The sequence below is a fragment of the Alternaria alternata genome (assembly GCF_001642055.1).
Source record: "Alternaria alternata strain SRC1lrK2f unplaced genomic scaffold CC77scaffold_1, whole genome shotgun sequence".
Classification (NCBI taxonomy): Eukaryota; Fungi; Ascomycota; class Dothideomycetes; order Pleosporales; family Pleosporaceae; genus Alternaria; species Alternaria alternata.
Genome location: NW_017306190.1, coordinates 751,887 through 768,035, shown reverse-complemented (window position 1 = coordinate 768,035; position 16,149 = coordinate 751,887). Strand labels below are relative to the sequence as shown.

Below are 16,149 nucleotides of genomic sequence, written 5' to 3'. Positions count from 1 at the left end.
GGCTGTTGCCTTACGCAAGCGGAGCATGTCTGGCAGTTCAACTCGCACAGTGAGGCTGATCTCTCGAAGCACCCGTGGAACGTCAGGTTTTGTAGCAGACTCTGCGAGAGAACATACGAGCTATTTGGACAAGGAGTAAGAGGGCGAGTAAAGATCGGTGACGAAAGCAGTATGTGAAAGCCGGAACGAAACTCGACAGGTAATGTGACTAGTACATCAAGGTCTCAATGACATTTTCTAGGCAGTAATTTCGATTATGGAACTCAGACGCGAAAAACTTACCATGCCCTTGGTCAGGCACGAGTCAATGGCCTAGTTGATCCTAACTGCAGGCCTCCTGGGCTTGACACTGTGATAGTCGGATGACCGTAAAGCGCGAGTACGCAATTCGATGGATAATCCAAACAGAGTCTTGTGGGTTGTAGACATTGTGGCTTGAGAATGCTCACCGCGGTATGTCAAGAATCTGGTCATGCCTGTCAGTGCGCCTCTATCAACAGCAACAGTCACACTTCTTGACCAGCCTCCACAATGAAAAACCTTGGAAAGACGCCTCTGATTCTAGCTATGATTCATCCAGAGCGCATGACCCTCGCAGCGTCGTAAGCTCCAACCGGCGAAGCACCCATGAGCACTGGCGACAGAAGATCAGCGAACACATCGGAAGGAAATGGCGTATTTCCCTAGGCATCCATCTCAACGACGGCAGGTACCCGTTATATTATCGCATGTTGATTACACACAGTTCATGGTTCACCGTCGTGTTCCCGGCCCCCACACCTCCACATTGTCACAGCCGCGCAGTGGCGACCGCAACTTCAGCTGTCGTGACCCCTCCATGATACACACCGCGGGGGCTGTCAGAACCATGTATCTACTAAAGAGGAGTTTTAAGCCTCAATATTCTGGCGGTCAAGAACTTATCGGTAAAGTATCGTTCATGCGGAACACGCCGACAGTGGGCGCAGCCAATCATATCACGGAACGATCTGCACCAGCCACTTCTTGAGCCGCAGGAGGAGGCGCAGCACGTTGGGTGTTCATGGGGTGCATTGAGGCCGTGCTTACCAGACATGATGTCGTTCGGAATTTTCTAGGCAGTTGAGACATCAGGTCGTATGGTATTTAGAGGGTTCTTGAGGACCGTGGTTTTGTTTGCCCAGTTCGCAATCTACAGAATATAAATACTTTCGATCCAACAATACTGCAAGACGACCACCTTCGACAGTTCTTCAACTATCATCTAAGACCATCAGCCTCATAAGGCAACCAACAATGTCTTACCTGCACCTAACCCGTACTCGCACCCGCGAGCGTACCCCGGACCACGACAACTACTACACCCGTCCCCTCGCACGTCGCGACTCCAACAAACGCCGTCACAGCATCACACTCTCTGATCTCGACGACGCTGATGACTACCCATACTCTACCAACCAGAAGCCAGCCAAGCTATCTCGCGCCTTGACAGTCCGCGACCAACCTTCGCAACTCGAGCGCTACAATATCGTCAGGGACAACCGGCACAACCATAAAGATGCTGGTGACGACGATAGACTTCGCAGCTACGAATCAAGGCGTACTTACAGATACTCTGACCGCCCCGCTTCTTCAGAGCCTGAAGATCGCGACTTCCACTTGAGTATCAACGCCAAATTTGGCCGGCCGCACTCTTCTCACCACCATCACCACTCTTCCTCTCTGCTTTCACCCACGTACGACCCTTTTCACCGCACCGATAAGTGGTGGGTAGACGAGCGATGGGAGTCTCGTGAGCGCTCTACTTCACGGGAGCGGAGCCGAACGCGCCGAGATAGTTTTTGGGGCGATTCGTTTGAGGAGAAGGAGAGGGAGACCGAAGAGGAAAGGTGGAGGACTTACCACAGAACTGCTGGGAGGGAGGTTGAAAGGGAGAGTATCAGGCCGTTAAGTGGCTGGAGGAGGAAGAGGATTGTGATGGGTGATGATTAGGAAAGGTCTGACTAAGAATCGATAGGCATCGTGGGACTTGGACTAGATAGCATGATACTGTGTTTCCTTAGACGTCGATGCTCGTTGGTTGTAGGGTATGGGTCAGGCGTCGCGATAGATTGTCTTTCGTCTTTCGTTCGTGCGTTCCGTATGTAGTTTCGAGTGCTTATTTCTATACCCTCAACAGTATCTGGTTAGCAAGGGAAAGTTTTTGGTATGCCCGTCGAACAAATTGCTGCCCTTGACAGATCTCGGAGACAATAACCATGTTTTACGTAGCGGTTGTCAAACATCACGTTCTTGACTATCTACCAATCGTACTATCAGTAGACCACATATCACGAAAGATCTTTAAAAAGAAGCAGTATGAAGTATTCGTATATTGTCATTCGTACCTAAACGAGACAATGCCGTGATACGAAAGCAAGTGATTTCAACCCCGATCCATGATCATCTCCATTGGAGAGTATTGATGAATCCAGTAACGCCAAAAATGCCCAACTGTATCGTACAGTATCGTCCATCCGTGATATGCGAGACCAATTCTAACCGTGTGCACCACCGAGAAAAAGACGAGAAGCCAGCAAGATCCGAAGTATGCAGAGATGCCACTAGCCCGCCCCCTCACCTGGCTATGTTGGGTCTCCACGAAGGCCAACCCTTGCGGGGAGGCAGCACTCAGTAGAAACCTTCAAGCCGCGGTGGAGGGCGAACAGGGATGGCAACAGCACGACTAAGACCTTGCAAAGAATACACAAAACACCTTATCCAGTCTGCGCCACCCAATGCACCTATGATATCCCAAACTCCGTAAACAAAAAAGCCCATGTAAGACTGACAAGGATCAACGGGTCCACTAGAAGAGACGCAACTTCTTGGGCGGGCCAAGGGAGCCGAAGAAAGACGACTCTGCGGGGCGCTTCTTAACAGTAGTGGCAGCCTGAGGAGCAGGCTTGACAGCCGAAAAGATCGGTTTTGAGGGCGTAGCTCCAAGGAAGATGGACTTGGACGGAGTCTTGATGGCTGACCTGCTAAACAGGAAAGACGATTTCTTGATAGGAGCAGTCCGAGGTGCGAGAGGGCTCTTGTCATTGTCGAAGAACATGCCAACCTCGCAATTTTCTTTATCGTCGTTGAAGGAGCGATCGAACTCGGAGCTTGTTGGTGTGCTGGGCATCTTGCATTGAGACGAAGGTGGAAGCGCGTACTTGGAAGGAGTCTTGAACGGCGTGAAGGGCTTCGCGGCGGTTGTGGGGAGAGGAGTTGCTGGCTTCGCAACCGATAGATCAACCAGATAATGCTCTTCGTCCATACGCTTCTTGTTTGATTCGCTGTCCAACACCCACCCAACATTGACACACTTAATCGCCCCCTTGCTCTCAAGGCACTTCTCCAGTGTGGATATGCTTCCGTCCTTGAAGAGAACGTGGCTCACCGACGCGTGCGATATATCTTGGACTACCTTCGCGCCAAGATCTTCGAGCAGACCACGGAAGAGGAAGTTTTGCTCCCTGCCGTTGCTTGTGACGTCGACGTAGAAAACCATGCCCTGAAGAATGCCGTCATACAGGAACAGATCGCTCTCATCCGCTTGGACGTCGGTCCAAGCAACAGTCTTCTTCGGGGTCTTGGCGTCCTTGACCTTCTGAGGTGATCGCAGGGCGGACTTCTTGGGTGATGCTGGCTCGGGTGCTGCGAAAGTAGGAGCGAGTTTGAGTGGCGCCAGTTGCATGATTGGCCTGGTTACAAACGGGGAAGGTTCAATTGCAGTATGGGCAACCGCAATCTCACCGACTTCACTAGCCTCAGTGACCTCGCTGATGTCGGCAATCTCGCTAGGCTCCTCAAGCTCGAATGAGTCATTCTTGAGAGTTGGATATCTCACAGGCGATGGTGTCTGCTTCTTGACTGACCTGGTGATCTCTTCCTGGAGAGCAGCCTCGAGTGCCAAGCTTGGTGTGGTGGGATAGTCGGGCAACTCAGCAAGAGCGCGGCGAGGAGTCATCGGTGCCTTGATGTGAGCAGGAGTCTTGGGATAATCGGGGAGCTCGGCCAATGCTGCTTTGGAGGAAACAGGAGCAGAGATGTGAGCTGGGGTCTTTGGATAACCCGGAAGCTCAGCCAACGCCGCTTTAGAAGTTACAGGGGCAGAGATATGAGCTGGGGTCTTGGGGTAATCCGGGAGCTCGGCCAATGCCGCTTTAGAAGTCACAGGAGCGGAGATGTGAGTTGGTGTGGTAGGGTATGCGGCTGGAAGCTCCTCAAATGCTTCCTGGTCAGTCATACCGCAGACGACCTCGGCAGTCGAGTCATCTACTGTTATAGCGGCCGAGCTAGAGGTATCAGGCTGGACAGTCACAGGAGACTTTGCAGCGGGTATGGAGACGTCAACTGTAGCGTCGAGGTCCTCGCGGATTTCCTCCTCTTCGATGTGAGGGTACTCAACGTGCTGAGGATCTCCTGATACCACTGTCGTGACATGCTCCTCGACCTCAGAAACCGTTGAGACCTGGCAGGCCTCACTCTGCTCTACCGGCTCGTTATCCTCAACATCCTCCATGGCGACGTCGTTGTGCTCATGCTCAACGACATCGACATCATCCTCCTGGGCGGCTGCTACAACGGGTGCAGTGATGTGCGCAGGCGTCGTGGGGTATCCTGCAAGTTCTGCAAGACCCTGCTCGTTCGACAGAGGCGCAATGATATGGGATGGTGTAGTCGGGTAGCCCGGTAGTTCAGCGACGGCTTCCCTAGAAGTCATTGGGGCAGAGATGTGTGTGGGTGTTGTAGGGTAACCAGGAAACTCTGCCAATGGCTGCTCGACAACCTCGACGACCGACTGTTCAATCGCTTCTATGGCTGGCTCGTCAGCTACTGCGATGACCGGTTGTTCAATTTCCTTAGCAACTGGCTCTTCTACTTCTTCAATGACTGCCTCTTCAACAGCCTCGACGAGTGGCTCCTCGACAGCCTCAACAATTGGCTCTTCGACAGCCTCGATAACTGGCTCTTCGACTACCTCCGCGACTGGCTCTTCAGCTGTTTCGACGACAGCCTCGGGCTCAGCTTTCGTCTTGGGAACAGCCGCGGCCTTCTTTGTAGGCTTGCGGGCCGGTGCCTTGAGAGGCGAGTCTTGTGAAACTGCCGGGGCATTGCGACCACGTGTGGCTCTGGGTGCGATGACGGGGGCTGGAGCGGATGCCGAGGCTTTGGGTACTGGTGGCTTGCGGGTTCGAGTTGCTGACTTAGCCGGCTCACTGACGGCGGTTTTCTCGGTGGCAGCAGGCTCGCTCTTCTTGGTGGTGGGCGCCTTCTTTACGGGTACAGGTGCTTTGCGTACCCTGGATGTTGCTTTAGGTGCCTCTTCGACAGCAGGCTCTTCGGCAACAACAGGCTTCTGAAGTTTGGGTGCAGGTGCCTGCTTTACTGCCGCGATCTTGCGTGTACGAGTGGCTGCTGGCTTGGGCGCCTCTTCGGTAGTTTCGGGCTCCTCTGCAGCGGCAGGTTCTTCAGCCTTGCGACCACGCGTCGCTCTTGTTGCTGGAGCAGGTGCAGGCACAGCTTTCGTCTGGACCTTGACTGTGCGCGCTGTCTTTGTTGCGACCGTCTTCTTAGCCATGGGCGGCTCGGCATCTTCAGGCTCAGCCTTCGCCTTGCGCTTCACAGCGGTTGTCTTTGTGGGTTTGATCGGGGAAGGCGCGAGTTCGTCGATCTCATCGACTGCCTTCTTCCTGCCGCCGCGTTTGGGAGGGGCGTTGAGTGTGTTTGAGGGCGCAGAGGCGGCCTCTGGGGCTTTCTTCGCACCGCGACGTGTAGCGACCATGATTTTTGTCGAGGTTCGCTGTCTTCGTGGTGTGTCGTTGTCGATCTGGTGTGAGACAGGTTCAGTCGAGGTTGTGAACGTGCTTGCCGTGTTGTGTTGTCAAAGCGCGAACACACACTAACCACATCTGGACATGCGTTGTCCCGACAACAGTCGCTTAGCGACCAATAGCCTTTTCGCAGCGGCAGGGCAATCTAGGGACGATCTTAGATAACGCTCGATTGTGGAGGATAACCACGGTTAATCTAAATGCAATCTATGTGTTCGGCTTCTCTCGTTGATCGTTTCACGTGGCTATGCGTATGACTTCCATGCCAACTCCACATATCAGCACTCTCACGTCTGTAACATCATCTCCTTTATCGAGCACCGCCATGCTGGACACATCTGCAACATTCGTCTTGACCTTCCCCAGCCTCTGGATCACCAATGCATCTCCTAGCTCTGCTGAAATCTCATGTCCGACTTCACCATCATCTTTCCGAAGGACAATCTCCCACAGTCGGACCCATTCATCATTTCCTGATGTGACAAGGAGGATGCGTGATTTGTGCTTAAAGAGGCTGCATGATGTCACTGCAGAGCCATGTGCACGGCTGGCGAGTATTGGTGGCGAAACGTAAGAGGTCGCAGGTGAAGTCGGCGAGTGTGAGGATGTAGATCGTGCAAGTATACACGCCAGGCTGCCATCATCTCCACCAGACACGATGAGCCAAGTATCTGCATCGACGGGATGGCATGTCATGGCCTTCGAAGAGTTCTGGTGTATCCTTGCCGGATGATGCCATGCCAGCTGAAGGGTCGGATCAGAAGAATCGCCTGACAATCGTTCTGTCTCGGTTGCCAGCGGCCATATCACAGCATGACCATCTGTACCAGCTGTCAAGACCTTCGTTATAGATAGGAACATACATTGCGTCAGGCAGGATGTGAAGTACAGGCCTTTCGCAAGAGGCTGCCACTTCACAGTAACAGTAGGGTCAAAACGGTAAACCTGATGTGTGTCAGTGCTTTGTCATAGCATGAGTAAGGAACTAGCTCACCTTGATGCTAGAGTCTGAGAATGCCATTGCAATAGTATGTGCAGATCCCAACGTGATTACATCGAAAGACATAAGCCTCAAGTCCGCATGCTCACTTTCTGGCACGAATACATGTTCGCACACTACTCCGATATCGAGAGCAGATGTCGATAAGTCACGAACCCGCCATACGTAGACTGCAAGGAAAATCAGCAACACACTTGCACGACTAGGCAGAGGCCTTACATTCTTCACAGCCACCACTGCTGAACAAATACTCGCCATCATGCGACCATTGCAGATGCTGAATGCCTGTGGTGTGTTTGCGAATAGTCCTTCGGCAAGCGAAATCTTTCTCAGCATACTGGAAGATCTTGATATCGGTGTCCTCGGCACCAGTAGCGATAAGTTGACGAGATCGGCTTCCACCTTGTGGCGAAACCGCTACCGCCTTGATCTCACGCCCGTGACCCCCTGATCGAATGACAGCATGATTTGCTCCGTTCTGACTGCAGATGTGCATACTAGAAGCTCGTGTCCACACGAGAGTGCCTCCTACAGACGAATGCGACCGGAAGGTCCAACTCCTATGTGCTCCTCCGGTGTCGATGCTCATGACCTCCTCTTCGTTAGTGACATCGTAGAGGTACCATTTCTTGCTTGAGAAACCGTGTATGAAGAGTCGCCCATCCTGGACGTATAATCCTTCGATGTTGGGCCCGAACGGGAGCGCAAGGTCATGTACCAATTCGACTATATTCGCAGATGAATCAAGTTGGTGCACGCAAAGACGTCCATCCCTTCCTACTGAGAACAGATGGCCAAGCCCAGTAGCTTCAGATGAGGGTTGCCATGTGAGCGAGGTAACCGCTTCTCCTCCATGTGCTTTGTCGATGACTCTTAGCAAAGTAGCTTCATGCTTACCCTCCTCATCGTTGTGGACGTTAAACAGCGCAATCGATCCACGTCGGAACCCGACCATAACAAAATCCCTACCGGATGCTCTCGCATATGTCATGCTGGTGATGACAGAACCCGTCGAGGAGTCCGCTACGGGTATCGGTACGACTCTCTGAATATTTGTGCTGCAATTAGGATCCACATATAATAGTCGCGCTTCACCTTGACCAACGAGAGTTACAAGAAGAACCGTCGAACCTGGGCCATCAGAATCTGCCAGCTCGGCAGCGAATATGTCTCCGACCTTACTACCAACGGCATAGAGGCTTGTGAAGGTAGCCGAAATCTTGCTATAAACATAGATATTGCCGCTGCCACCAGCAACGTAAGCGAAACCAGGACGAGACCCACTCGTACAAACGGAGTAACCAGAAAGGTCTTCTAGTCGATCAAGTAGAGTCGAATCTGAAAGGAGACTTGATTGGTTATGAACCTTGGTGGATGATAATGTACCGATTAGTACGTTCCCAGAATTTGTCGTAAGCAAGAACGAGGTCTCGTCCACAAAGCAGTAGCTTCTAAAGAACTCTGCTTTCTTTGAAGATTTTGGGGGCTGCACCAGTCCAGTTTTGTCAAGACCTGTTTCGGCCGCTTGCGCCCATGACAGTATGTCATTTACAGTATACTCAGCGATCGTACCGCGCAGGTTCTTCTCTGCTTGCAAGACGCGAGTGAGTGGGGTAGCTGTGACTTTACTGTCAGAACCACCTGCAATAACCTGCTGGACTCCAGTCGAGACATCAGAGACAACTGAAGACCACAGATTCTTTCCGCTATGATGCGCTGCGCAATCAAGTTCCAATAACTTATAGGGAAAGTTTGCGCTGTTTCCAGGGTTGGGCGTGAGTTCCCACGTTCGTGCGGTGGCATCTTCACCGGCAGATTGGAGCAGCAACGACCCATTGCATGGGGATGCTTCGAGAAACCGAACTGACCAAACGCGCGAGAGATGTCCCCATCCAATCGCGAGACAGCTTGAACTATTGAACTCGTCTGAGTCGAAAGCCTCGTTAGTGAAGCCGGTATGACGCGTCCTTAGAACTTCCAGGTCATTGTCATCAGCCTCCGAAGTAGTCGCACTCGTAATCACATCTGAAACATCCCATATCCGGATGGTGCGGTCGTCGCTGCAACTTGCTACTACCCGCCTCAGTTTTTGGCAGCATTCAGTAGGCAGCTCTTTTGAAATTTGAACACCAAAGATCGAGCCCTCATGACCCAGAAAGACGCGGTGGATGCGTGAAGCCGGAGCATCGCGGATCCTATCGCACCATGACCAGTATATTATCTCGCCAAATGCTGTGCCAGCGGCCACGAGGACGCGGTCCAGATCTTCCCAGAAAAGGTGGGCCGAGTAGAGGATGGATCGGGAACTAGAGGTAAGGTCGAACACAGAGACATCAAGACCACTGAGATCAGAGTGTCAGTAAAGAAATTTCGACAGGACTGATCAAATTTTGGTGTGCGCACTTGGTATTCTGGGTTGTGTCTGACTTCCTTTGTTCAATTTCAACCTGCACTAGTGCGTTGTGAGCAGTGACAGCAATGCAGGCTGCTTTGTGATATTGGGAATCGTCATCCAAGCTTTTTGTTCTAGGAGCAAGATCAAGAATCCAGTCTGAAGCTTTTGCGATATTAGAAAAGCACAAGCTCAAGCCTTGTACGCCAACTTGGCCTGCGAGATGGATTTCAAGAGCGCGGACAAGTCTTCCACCCCAGATGACTAGCTTAATGATATAGGCATTTTCTTCTGAAAACACACGTATTCCATGAACGGCTTGGGCTTTGAAGACGCGTTTTGAGGATATGTACCGCGAGTCCTTGGCATGGTGGAAGCGTAGAAAGGGGCCTTCGGCGACGATGAGCAGAGCGCCGCAAGAAGCCAGTGCCGTTACGGGTACGCGAGTGCACTCATGCTAGGGTAATCAGCTCATGTCCCCCTATACGCAATGCAAACTCACGTGTAGGGTTGGAAACATTGGCGAGGAAGCATCACATGCGAGAGTGTTGTTCATGATGGGAAAAATTGGGGTTGAGTCAGCCCCGCGCGCCGCTGCAGGTGAAATGTGTGGCGGGGCAATGACGGAGTGTTCCCGCGATTTTTTGACAGTCTCGCGCGCAGACTATCACATTAACCACCTGCCTTACTCACCCATCACCTCACTCGACTATCGACACCCTCAGTCCGATCATCTACTCGACTACAAATTCCCGAACACACCGCAAACATGTCTCTCGCTGGCCCCCTAGGCACAAGCATCAACCCGGAGGAGACCGAGAACTTCGAGGATGTACGTGCGCCGCAACGCATGGAGGTGGACAGTGATCGCTAACAGCGTGCGTAGATCGAGAAGCAGTTTGCTGTCAAAGGTATGGTGCGCATGATACGACACTCGCGACTAGTCTGACGTTCCCCCTTAGTTGTGCAGCATATGGAAACATACTGGAAGATCCTCGAGAAAGTACCCGGTTCCAAGCTGCGACTCACAAAGATCGATGACGAAATCTACGAACACCTCAAGAAGGACTTTCCCGAATTCGACGCGTCCGCCACACTGAACGAGGACGAGATGAAGAGCAAGGACGGCAAGGAGCGATGGCGCAAGTTCATCAGTGAGTACGAGAAGAAGGTGGAGGACTACAACTTCGGCACAATGCTCCGCGCGAGCCCCAAGATGGAGTACAGCCAAGAAGGCACAATTTTTGCGGTGCGCATGCAGTTCTACGCTATTGAAATCGCACGGTAAGCGGCACACTGGATGGCTCGGCGCGCTCCATACTGACTTTGGCAGCAATCGGGAAGGCCTGAATGACTGGATATACGAGAAGGCGCAGGGCAACTAGATCGCCCCAGATTGATCCTGAGAGAACTAAATCCGAAGCCGCATTATCCTAGAAAGGGTTGCCAATACTTAGCTGCATTGTCGACATCCGGGCCGTAACTTGTCCGCGCATTCGAGCCGACCCTCTTTGTTAGCCGTCCAACTATACCGATCTGTGAACAGCCATCCTGTAAGCAACACACTCAACAGTGAGGCGGTGTCCTCATCTGACCACCAACGTTGTGATCAACGTGTAATCTGTGTGAGTAGTGAAGTTATACCTATTGCGCATATCCAGAGATAAGGCCAGCAAGAGCGTTACATGCGCTCGGTGTGTCAGTTTTAGTTTGTCACCTATTCAAAAGCTCTACCAGGAATCTAAGCATCTTTTCTTCTCTGAAATGGTCGGAAGAGCCGGCACAACTCTGCGGCTTTCTACGAAGACTGCGATTGGTGGCTTGTGGACAATGTTAAGAGCAAACAAGGTAAGCGATGAAAGCGGGTGTTCGAGAATATCTCAAGACCACATGGCCGCCACCCTAGTCCGCATACGGTAGTTCCTTCTGCGCTCACTCCATATTCTCGCTACATCGCTTTCAACTCTTATCAATTTTGATATTTCACGATCGTTCTTGTTTTGAAGTCGTGGTGCCCGGACGGCCGATATGACGACAACTTCTAATTTCGACATTGCGGCTGATCGCGAAGAGACACTATCCCAGACACATGAAGAGCAGGATTACATATCACGGGTTGGCTGGAAGACGTTGTTTACCTTCACCACAAACAAACATGTTCTCGTACTTGTCGGCGGTATCTTCACGGCGTCCCTCGCTGCCCTTACCATGCCTGTTTTCGCGATCCTCTACGGTCTCGTTTCCGGTCAATACACAAGCTATGGCAAAGGGGAGATAGACAGTGACCAGTTTATCAGCAACATTGCCAAGCTCTGCATAATTCTCACCGGCATCGGAACCCTCAATTGGATTGCGAATAGTTTATACTTTATGTTCCTTCTTGTGTTCGGAGAGCTCCAGGCGAGGAGCGCGCGCGATAGGGTCTTCGATGCCCTGCTCAAGAAGGACATGGCTTGGTTCGATACGCGAGAGTCTGGTATCACTGCATTTCTGCCGACACTGCAGATGTAGGTATCATCTCACTCTCGTACAAGTCGTAATGACTAGCCGCTAACGAAGGGCAGGCATATCCGCGACTTGCAGCTGGCCGTGTCATCTCCTTTTGGAGAGGCTGTACAATCACTCGTACAGGGGATAGCATCCCTGGGAGTCGCATTCTATTATTCATGGAATTTGACCTTGGTCATTCTGTGTACCATACCAGCACTATATTTGGTCCAATCGTTAGTCGCAAGTCGGTTATCACTGCGTGTACAGGAGCAAGCCGAAAAGCTACAGTCTGGACTCAAGTACATCACAACAGCATTGACAAACATCGAAACGGTCAAATGCTTCAATGGCGAACGATACGAGCTACATGTTTTCTCAAACATCATCACTCTCGCAGCGAACTCGTACAGATGGGTGGCCAATTTTCGCTCGATTCAGATCGGCATCATGCAGTTCTTTACACTCAGCGTCTTCGTTCAGGGCTTTTGGTACGGCAGCCACCTGGTCGATATTGGAGACAGTACTCCAGGGGGAGTCTTTACAACATTCTGGGCAGTACTCATGGCAATGTCTGGAATGACCCAGATAACGCCCCAACTGATCGTATTGTCTAAAGGCAAGACGGCGGGCGCCAAATTGAGCTTGCTCACGAAGCAGATGTCGGAAATCGATCAGCAACTTGAGTCGCAAGGTCGGACACGGCCTGCACAGTGTCCGGGCGATATTGAGTTTCGAAAGGTAACACTCGTCTTGTCTGTGTCATGCAATCGCTGATTGACCAGGTCACATTCTCATACCCAACACGCAGAGATGAAGTTGCTATTCGTGATGCCTCGCTGTTCATTCCAGCTGGGGAAACGACTTTTTTCATCGGCAAAAGCGGTTCCGGGAAGAGCACACTGGGCCAACTTCTCGTACGCTTCTACCAGCCTTCTTTGGGACAGATATTCCTGGACAAGGTACCACTTGGAGAGTTGGACGTGCATTGGTTACGGCAAAACGTCACGCTTGTCGAGCAACACGGCACGCTGTTCAACGACACTATCCGTCACAATCTTGCGCTCGGGAGCGTACGCGATACGGTTGATATGCAAGAAATTCACGACGCGGTCAAATTTTCCAGGCTAGAGCCTTTCGTAAATGGGCTTCCAGACGGATTGGATACCAGTCTTGGTATGAGGGGCGATTCGCTGAGTGGAGGGCAAAAGCAGAGGATGACTCTAGCTCGAGCCAAGGTTCGAAACTCGCCGGTACTGATCTTGGACGAATCGGTTAGTTCTCTCGACTACGTCTCGAGAGCGGAGATGCTTGAAGCCATACGAAGTTGGAGGAAGGGGAAGACCACGATCATCATTACTCATGACATCTCTCAAATTCGGCCTGATGATTTTCTATACCTGCTAGACAATGCACGGGTAGTGCAAGAGGGATATCGAAAAGAGCTGGAGTCTCAAGTCGGAGCTTTCCAAGCTTTCCTCGATGTAGGGGAGGAAACTGATCAAGGCCATAAGGATGGCGAATCGGATAGTGATGGCGATCTCTATACACGAAACGAGACCGATGGTATCACATTGCTGTACGACGAGCCACGAATGCCTAAAGTCAATTCGATACAACGGCCGCTCTCTGCGGTTCACTTTGGACAGCGGATGCTGGTGCCATTTCTCGGGAAGGCCCGTGCATCTTGGGCAGGAACTGAAAAGGCTGACCTCATCACGTACTCAAGACAATCCGTTGATACAAAGGAGGTTCATCGAGGCAGACAGTCAGAACTAACTTTAACACCCGAACTATTGGAGAGTGTCGAACCATCCCGGGATATGATAGAGTTGAAGCAGCTCGGGAGCCCAGACAAGTCACGCTTTACCGGAGAAACGTTCTTTTCGAAAGATCATGGCTCAAGGCCAGGCTCTCCAGCTTTCGAAGCTCCACCAAGTTCGGATGCAAAAATATGCTCTATGTCATTTTCGAAAGAAATTGATTCTCGTCCAGTATCCAGACTATCAACGCGATCAGTCTTGCGGATAGACCCACATCCACAGCCCTTTACAGCCCGCGAGCCTGTCCCGATTCAAATGGAACCACCGAAGAAGCGGCTGAAAAACGGCAAGTTTCTTTCCAAGATCGGCCTCTCTCGTCGAAAGATTCAGGAGGAGGAAGAGGATACTTCGGCCCTCTCTCTGCCTATGAAGGACATTTTCACGTCTATATGGCCCGCTGTAGGTTGGGGCTCTCGTCTCCTTTTCTTAGGAGCGATGCTTAGCGCGACGATCCACTCTACATGTACGCCGACCTTCGCATGGGTATTTGCAAAGCTTTTGAGTACATTCTATGATGCTTCCGCCGATGACCAACAAGCTCGCAATTATGCTCTAGCTATTCTTGGCATTGCTGCTGTCGACGGACTTACAAGCTACTTCATGTTCTTTCTTTCCGATACAGTGGCACAAACATGGGCTCTTTCATTGAAGAAGGAAGCCATGCGCCGCATCCTTATGCAGCCACGAGAATTCTTTGACAAGGAGGAGAATAGCATATCACGACTTACCGAGACATTAGACCACTTTGCTGAGGAAGCACGAAATCTTCCAGGGCGATTTGCTTGTATCTTCCTCGTTATCTCCCTCATGATCATCATCGGGATCACTTGGAGTATGGCTATAGCATGGCAGTTGGCGCTCGTTGCTCTTGCAACGGGTCCAATACTCTTTGCAATCACTCAATGCTACAACATGATCAGTAGCCGTTGGGAAAGACTAGCGAACGAGGCTGATGATAACGTTGGTCAAGTGCTCCACGAGACATTTGTCAACATCAGGACTGTCAGATGCTTGGCATTGGAAGATCACTTCAGAACGAAATACAACAACGCAACCACCGAAGCAGTTAACGTCGGCATTAAGCGAGCGATATATTCTGGATCCATCTATGGACTAGCATACACTGGGATCATCTTTGTCGCCATATTACTCTTCTGGTACGGAGGGTTGCTCATATCGTGGAACAGGTATTCTGTCACTGAAGTGAATGAGTGTTTCTTGGTGCTCATGCTCAGTGTCAATCACGTCAGCTACTTGTCAAACTATATCACGCAGATCAACATCTCTCGAGATGCAGGATCACGCTTACTACGCCTCGCACGGCTTCCAACAGAATCTCACGAACTCGCTGGCACAACTCAAATCCAGTCTGCAGGCAATATTTCCCTCAACAAAGTCAACTTCAGATACCCGATACGAAAAGACGTTCAGGTACTGCACGATGTTTCCTTCAATATTCCACAAGGAAGCTGCACCGCTATTGTCGGTTCTTCTGGCTCGGGAAAATCAACGATCGCCTCCCTCCTCCTCAAACTATACCAAACAGACGGCAAAGTAGCCGCGTCATCAGACCCTGCAGGTAGCATGAGCGTCTCGAATCACGACGTCAAAGATCTACACACCATCACTCTCCGTTCCCGGATGGCATTGGTGTCGCAGACGCCTGTCATCTTCCCTGGTACCATCGCAGAGAATATTGCGTACAGTCTCTCCCCTCCCTACTCCAAGGAGATCATTGAAAGTGTTCATGCAGCTGCTCGTGCAGCCGGTATATCCGAATTTATCGATAGCTTGTCACAGGGCTATGATACACTCATCGGAGAAGGCGGAACAGGGCTATCTGGTGGCCAAGCTCAATGCATCTCCATTGCACGCGCGCTCTTGCGGAACCCTGATGTCTTGATCCTAGATGAAGTGACCAGTGCGCTAGATGTAGCTTCCATCAACATCATCCGCGATACGATTCTCCATCTTGTTAACGATGACAATGAAACGTCGTCCACCATCTCTCCACCACTATCGCCTCACGCTCGTTCAGGTGGAATCTGGGATGGTGTGGATAAGGACTGGGATATCAAAGTTGCTAAGCATCAAAAACGTATGGCTGCAAAGGGCGGCGAGAAGGGCAAGGAGCCGAGAAAACGGATGACGGTCATCATCATCACGCACGCGCGAGAGATGATGGCTATTGCTGGGCATATCGTCGTGATGGATAAGGGCAGGGTAGTCGAGCGGGGCGGTTTCAAAGAGTTGAAGAAGAAGGGAAGTGCTTTCGAACTGTTGCTGAGAGGTGTGAGGGAGTAGGTAAAGATGGCATGGTGAAAGTGGCCATGACCTTCACTCTGAGAGACTTCTCTGTATATAGTTTAACGAATGTTTGACACAGATTGTTTTCGTAACAGTTTGGTAGTGAACGTCACAAACAAAACATTGATTTTATTGTTCATAGCTGTGAATTCTCTTCTTACAGCCCGCATATGCTTCTTACAGCTGACCAATAGCCAAACTCTGAAGTTTCGGAATTTTAGTCGATGGGCATGTGAGAGAGAAGTCAAAATGAAATTTGAGCCTCGTTCAAGACAGAAAGAAATACTATTTCCAGGT

The 16,149-nt window shown here is 51.2% G+C and overlaps 5 protein-coding genes across 5 annotated transcripts; 3 read left to right on the top strand and 2 right to left on the bottom strand.

Annotated features, from left to right (window-relative positions):
• The first annotated feature begins 1,175 nt into the window (after positions 1-1,175).
• CC77DRAFT_15776 (hypothetical protein) lies at positions 1,176-2,207 on the top strand. Its single transcript, XM_018530344.1, has one exon. The coding sequence runs from the start codon at positions 1,276-1,278 to the stop codon at positions 1,969-1,971; it is 696 nt and encodes a 231-aa protein (XP_018391368.1). The 5' UTR covers positions 1,176-1,275; the 3' UTR covers positions 1,972-2,207.
• Positions 2,208-2,339: 132 nt separating this feature from the next.
• On the bottom strand, positions 2,340-5,852 carry CC77DRAFT_1015284 (hypothetical protein). Its single transcript, XM_018523987.1, has one exon. It carries the CDS (start codon positions 5,792-5,794, stop codon positions 2,828-2,830), a length of 2,967 nt encoding a protein of 988 aa, XP_018391367.1. The 5' UTR covers positions 5,795-5,852; the 3' UTR covers positions 2,340-2,827.
• A 62-nt stretch (positions 5,853-5,914) lies between these two features.
• Positions 5,915-9,804, bottom strand: CC77DRAFT_978350 (WD domain-containing protein). Its single transcript, XM_018535999.1, has 5 exons — positions 9,738-9,804; positions 9,247-9,692; positions 7,063-9,185; positions 6,838-7,013; positions 5,915-6,788 (listed from the first exon to the last, which is right to left on the bottom strand). The coding sequence occupies exons 1-5, from the start codon at positions 9,789-9,791 to the stop codon at positions 6,081-6,083; spliced, it is 3,507 nt and encodes a 1,168-aa protein (XP_018391366.1). The 5' UTR covers positions 9,792-9,804; the 3' UTR covers positions 5,915-6,080.
• A 9-nt stretch (positions 9,805-9,813) lies between these two features.
• CC77DRAFT_1089910 (DUF757-domain-containing protein) lies at positions 9,814-10,620 on the top strand (the record flags this gene model as incomplete). The annotated part of the gene is made up of 4 exons (XM_018529497.1): positions 9,814-10,067; positions 10,122-10,146; positions 10,198-10,519; positions 10,569-10,620. The coding sequence occupies exons 1-4, from the start codon at positions 10,005-10,007 to the stop codon at positions 10,618-10,620; spliced, it is 462 nt and encodes a 153-aa protein (XP_018391365.1). The 5' UTR covers positions 9,814-10,004.
• Positions 10,621-11,263: 643 nt separating this feature from the next.
• Positions 11,264-15,849, top strand: CC77DRAFT_1089909 (multidrug resistance protein 2; the record flags this gene model as incomplete). Its single annotated transcript, XM_018529496.1, has 3 exons — positions 11,264-11,742; positions 11,800-12,463; positions 12,508-15,849. 3 exons carry the CDS (start codon positions 11,264-11,266, stop codon positions 15,847-15,849), a joined length of 4,485 nt encoding a protein of 1,494 aa, XP_018391364.1.
• Between the last annotated feature and the right edge of the window lie 300 nt (positions 15,850-16,149).

What these genes read in the sequence shown, in the direction of transcription:
- CC77DRAFT_15776 (XM_018530344.1), top strand. Translation starts at nt 1,276, where the DNA reads ATGTCTTACCTGCACCTAACCCGTACTCGCACCCGCGAGCGTACCCCG.
- CC77DRAFT_1015284 (XM_018523987.1), bottom strand. Translation starts at nt 5,794, where the DNA reads ATGGTCGCTACACGTCGCGGTGCGAAGAAAGCCCCAGAGGCCGCCTCT.
- CC77DRAFT_978350 (XM_018535999.1), bottom strand. Translation starts at nt 9,791, where the DNA reads ATGAACAACACTCTCGCATGTGATGCTTCCTCGCCAATGTTTCCAACC. An exon ending in GACACAACCCAGAATACCAA is followed by an intron (nt 9,186 to 9,246) that starts GTGCGCACACCA and finishes CTCTGATCTCAG; the next exon opens with TGGTCTTGATGTCTCTGTGT. An exon ending in TCTCAGACTCTAGCATCAAG is followed by an intron (nt 6,789 to 6,837) that starts GTGAGCTAGTTC and finishes GACACACATCAG; the next exon opens with GTTTACCGTTTTGACCCTAC.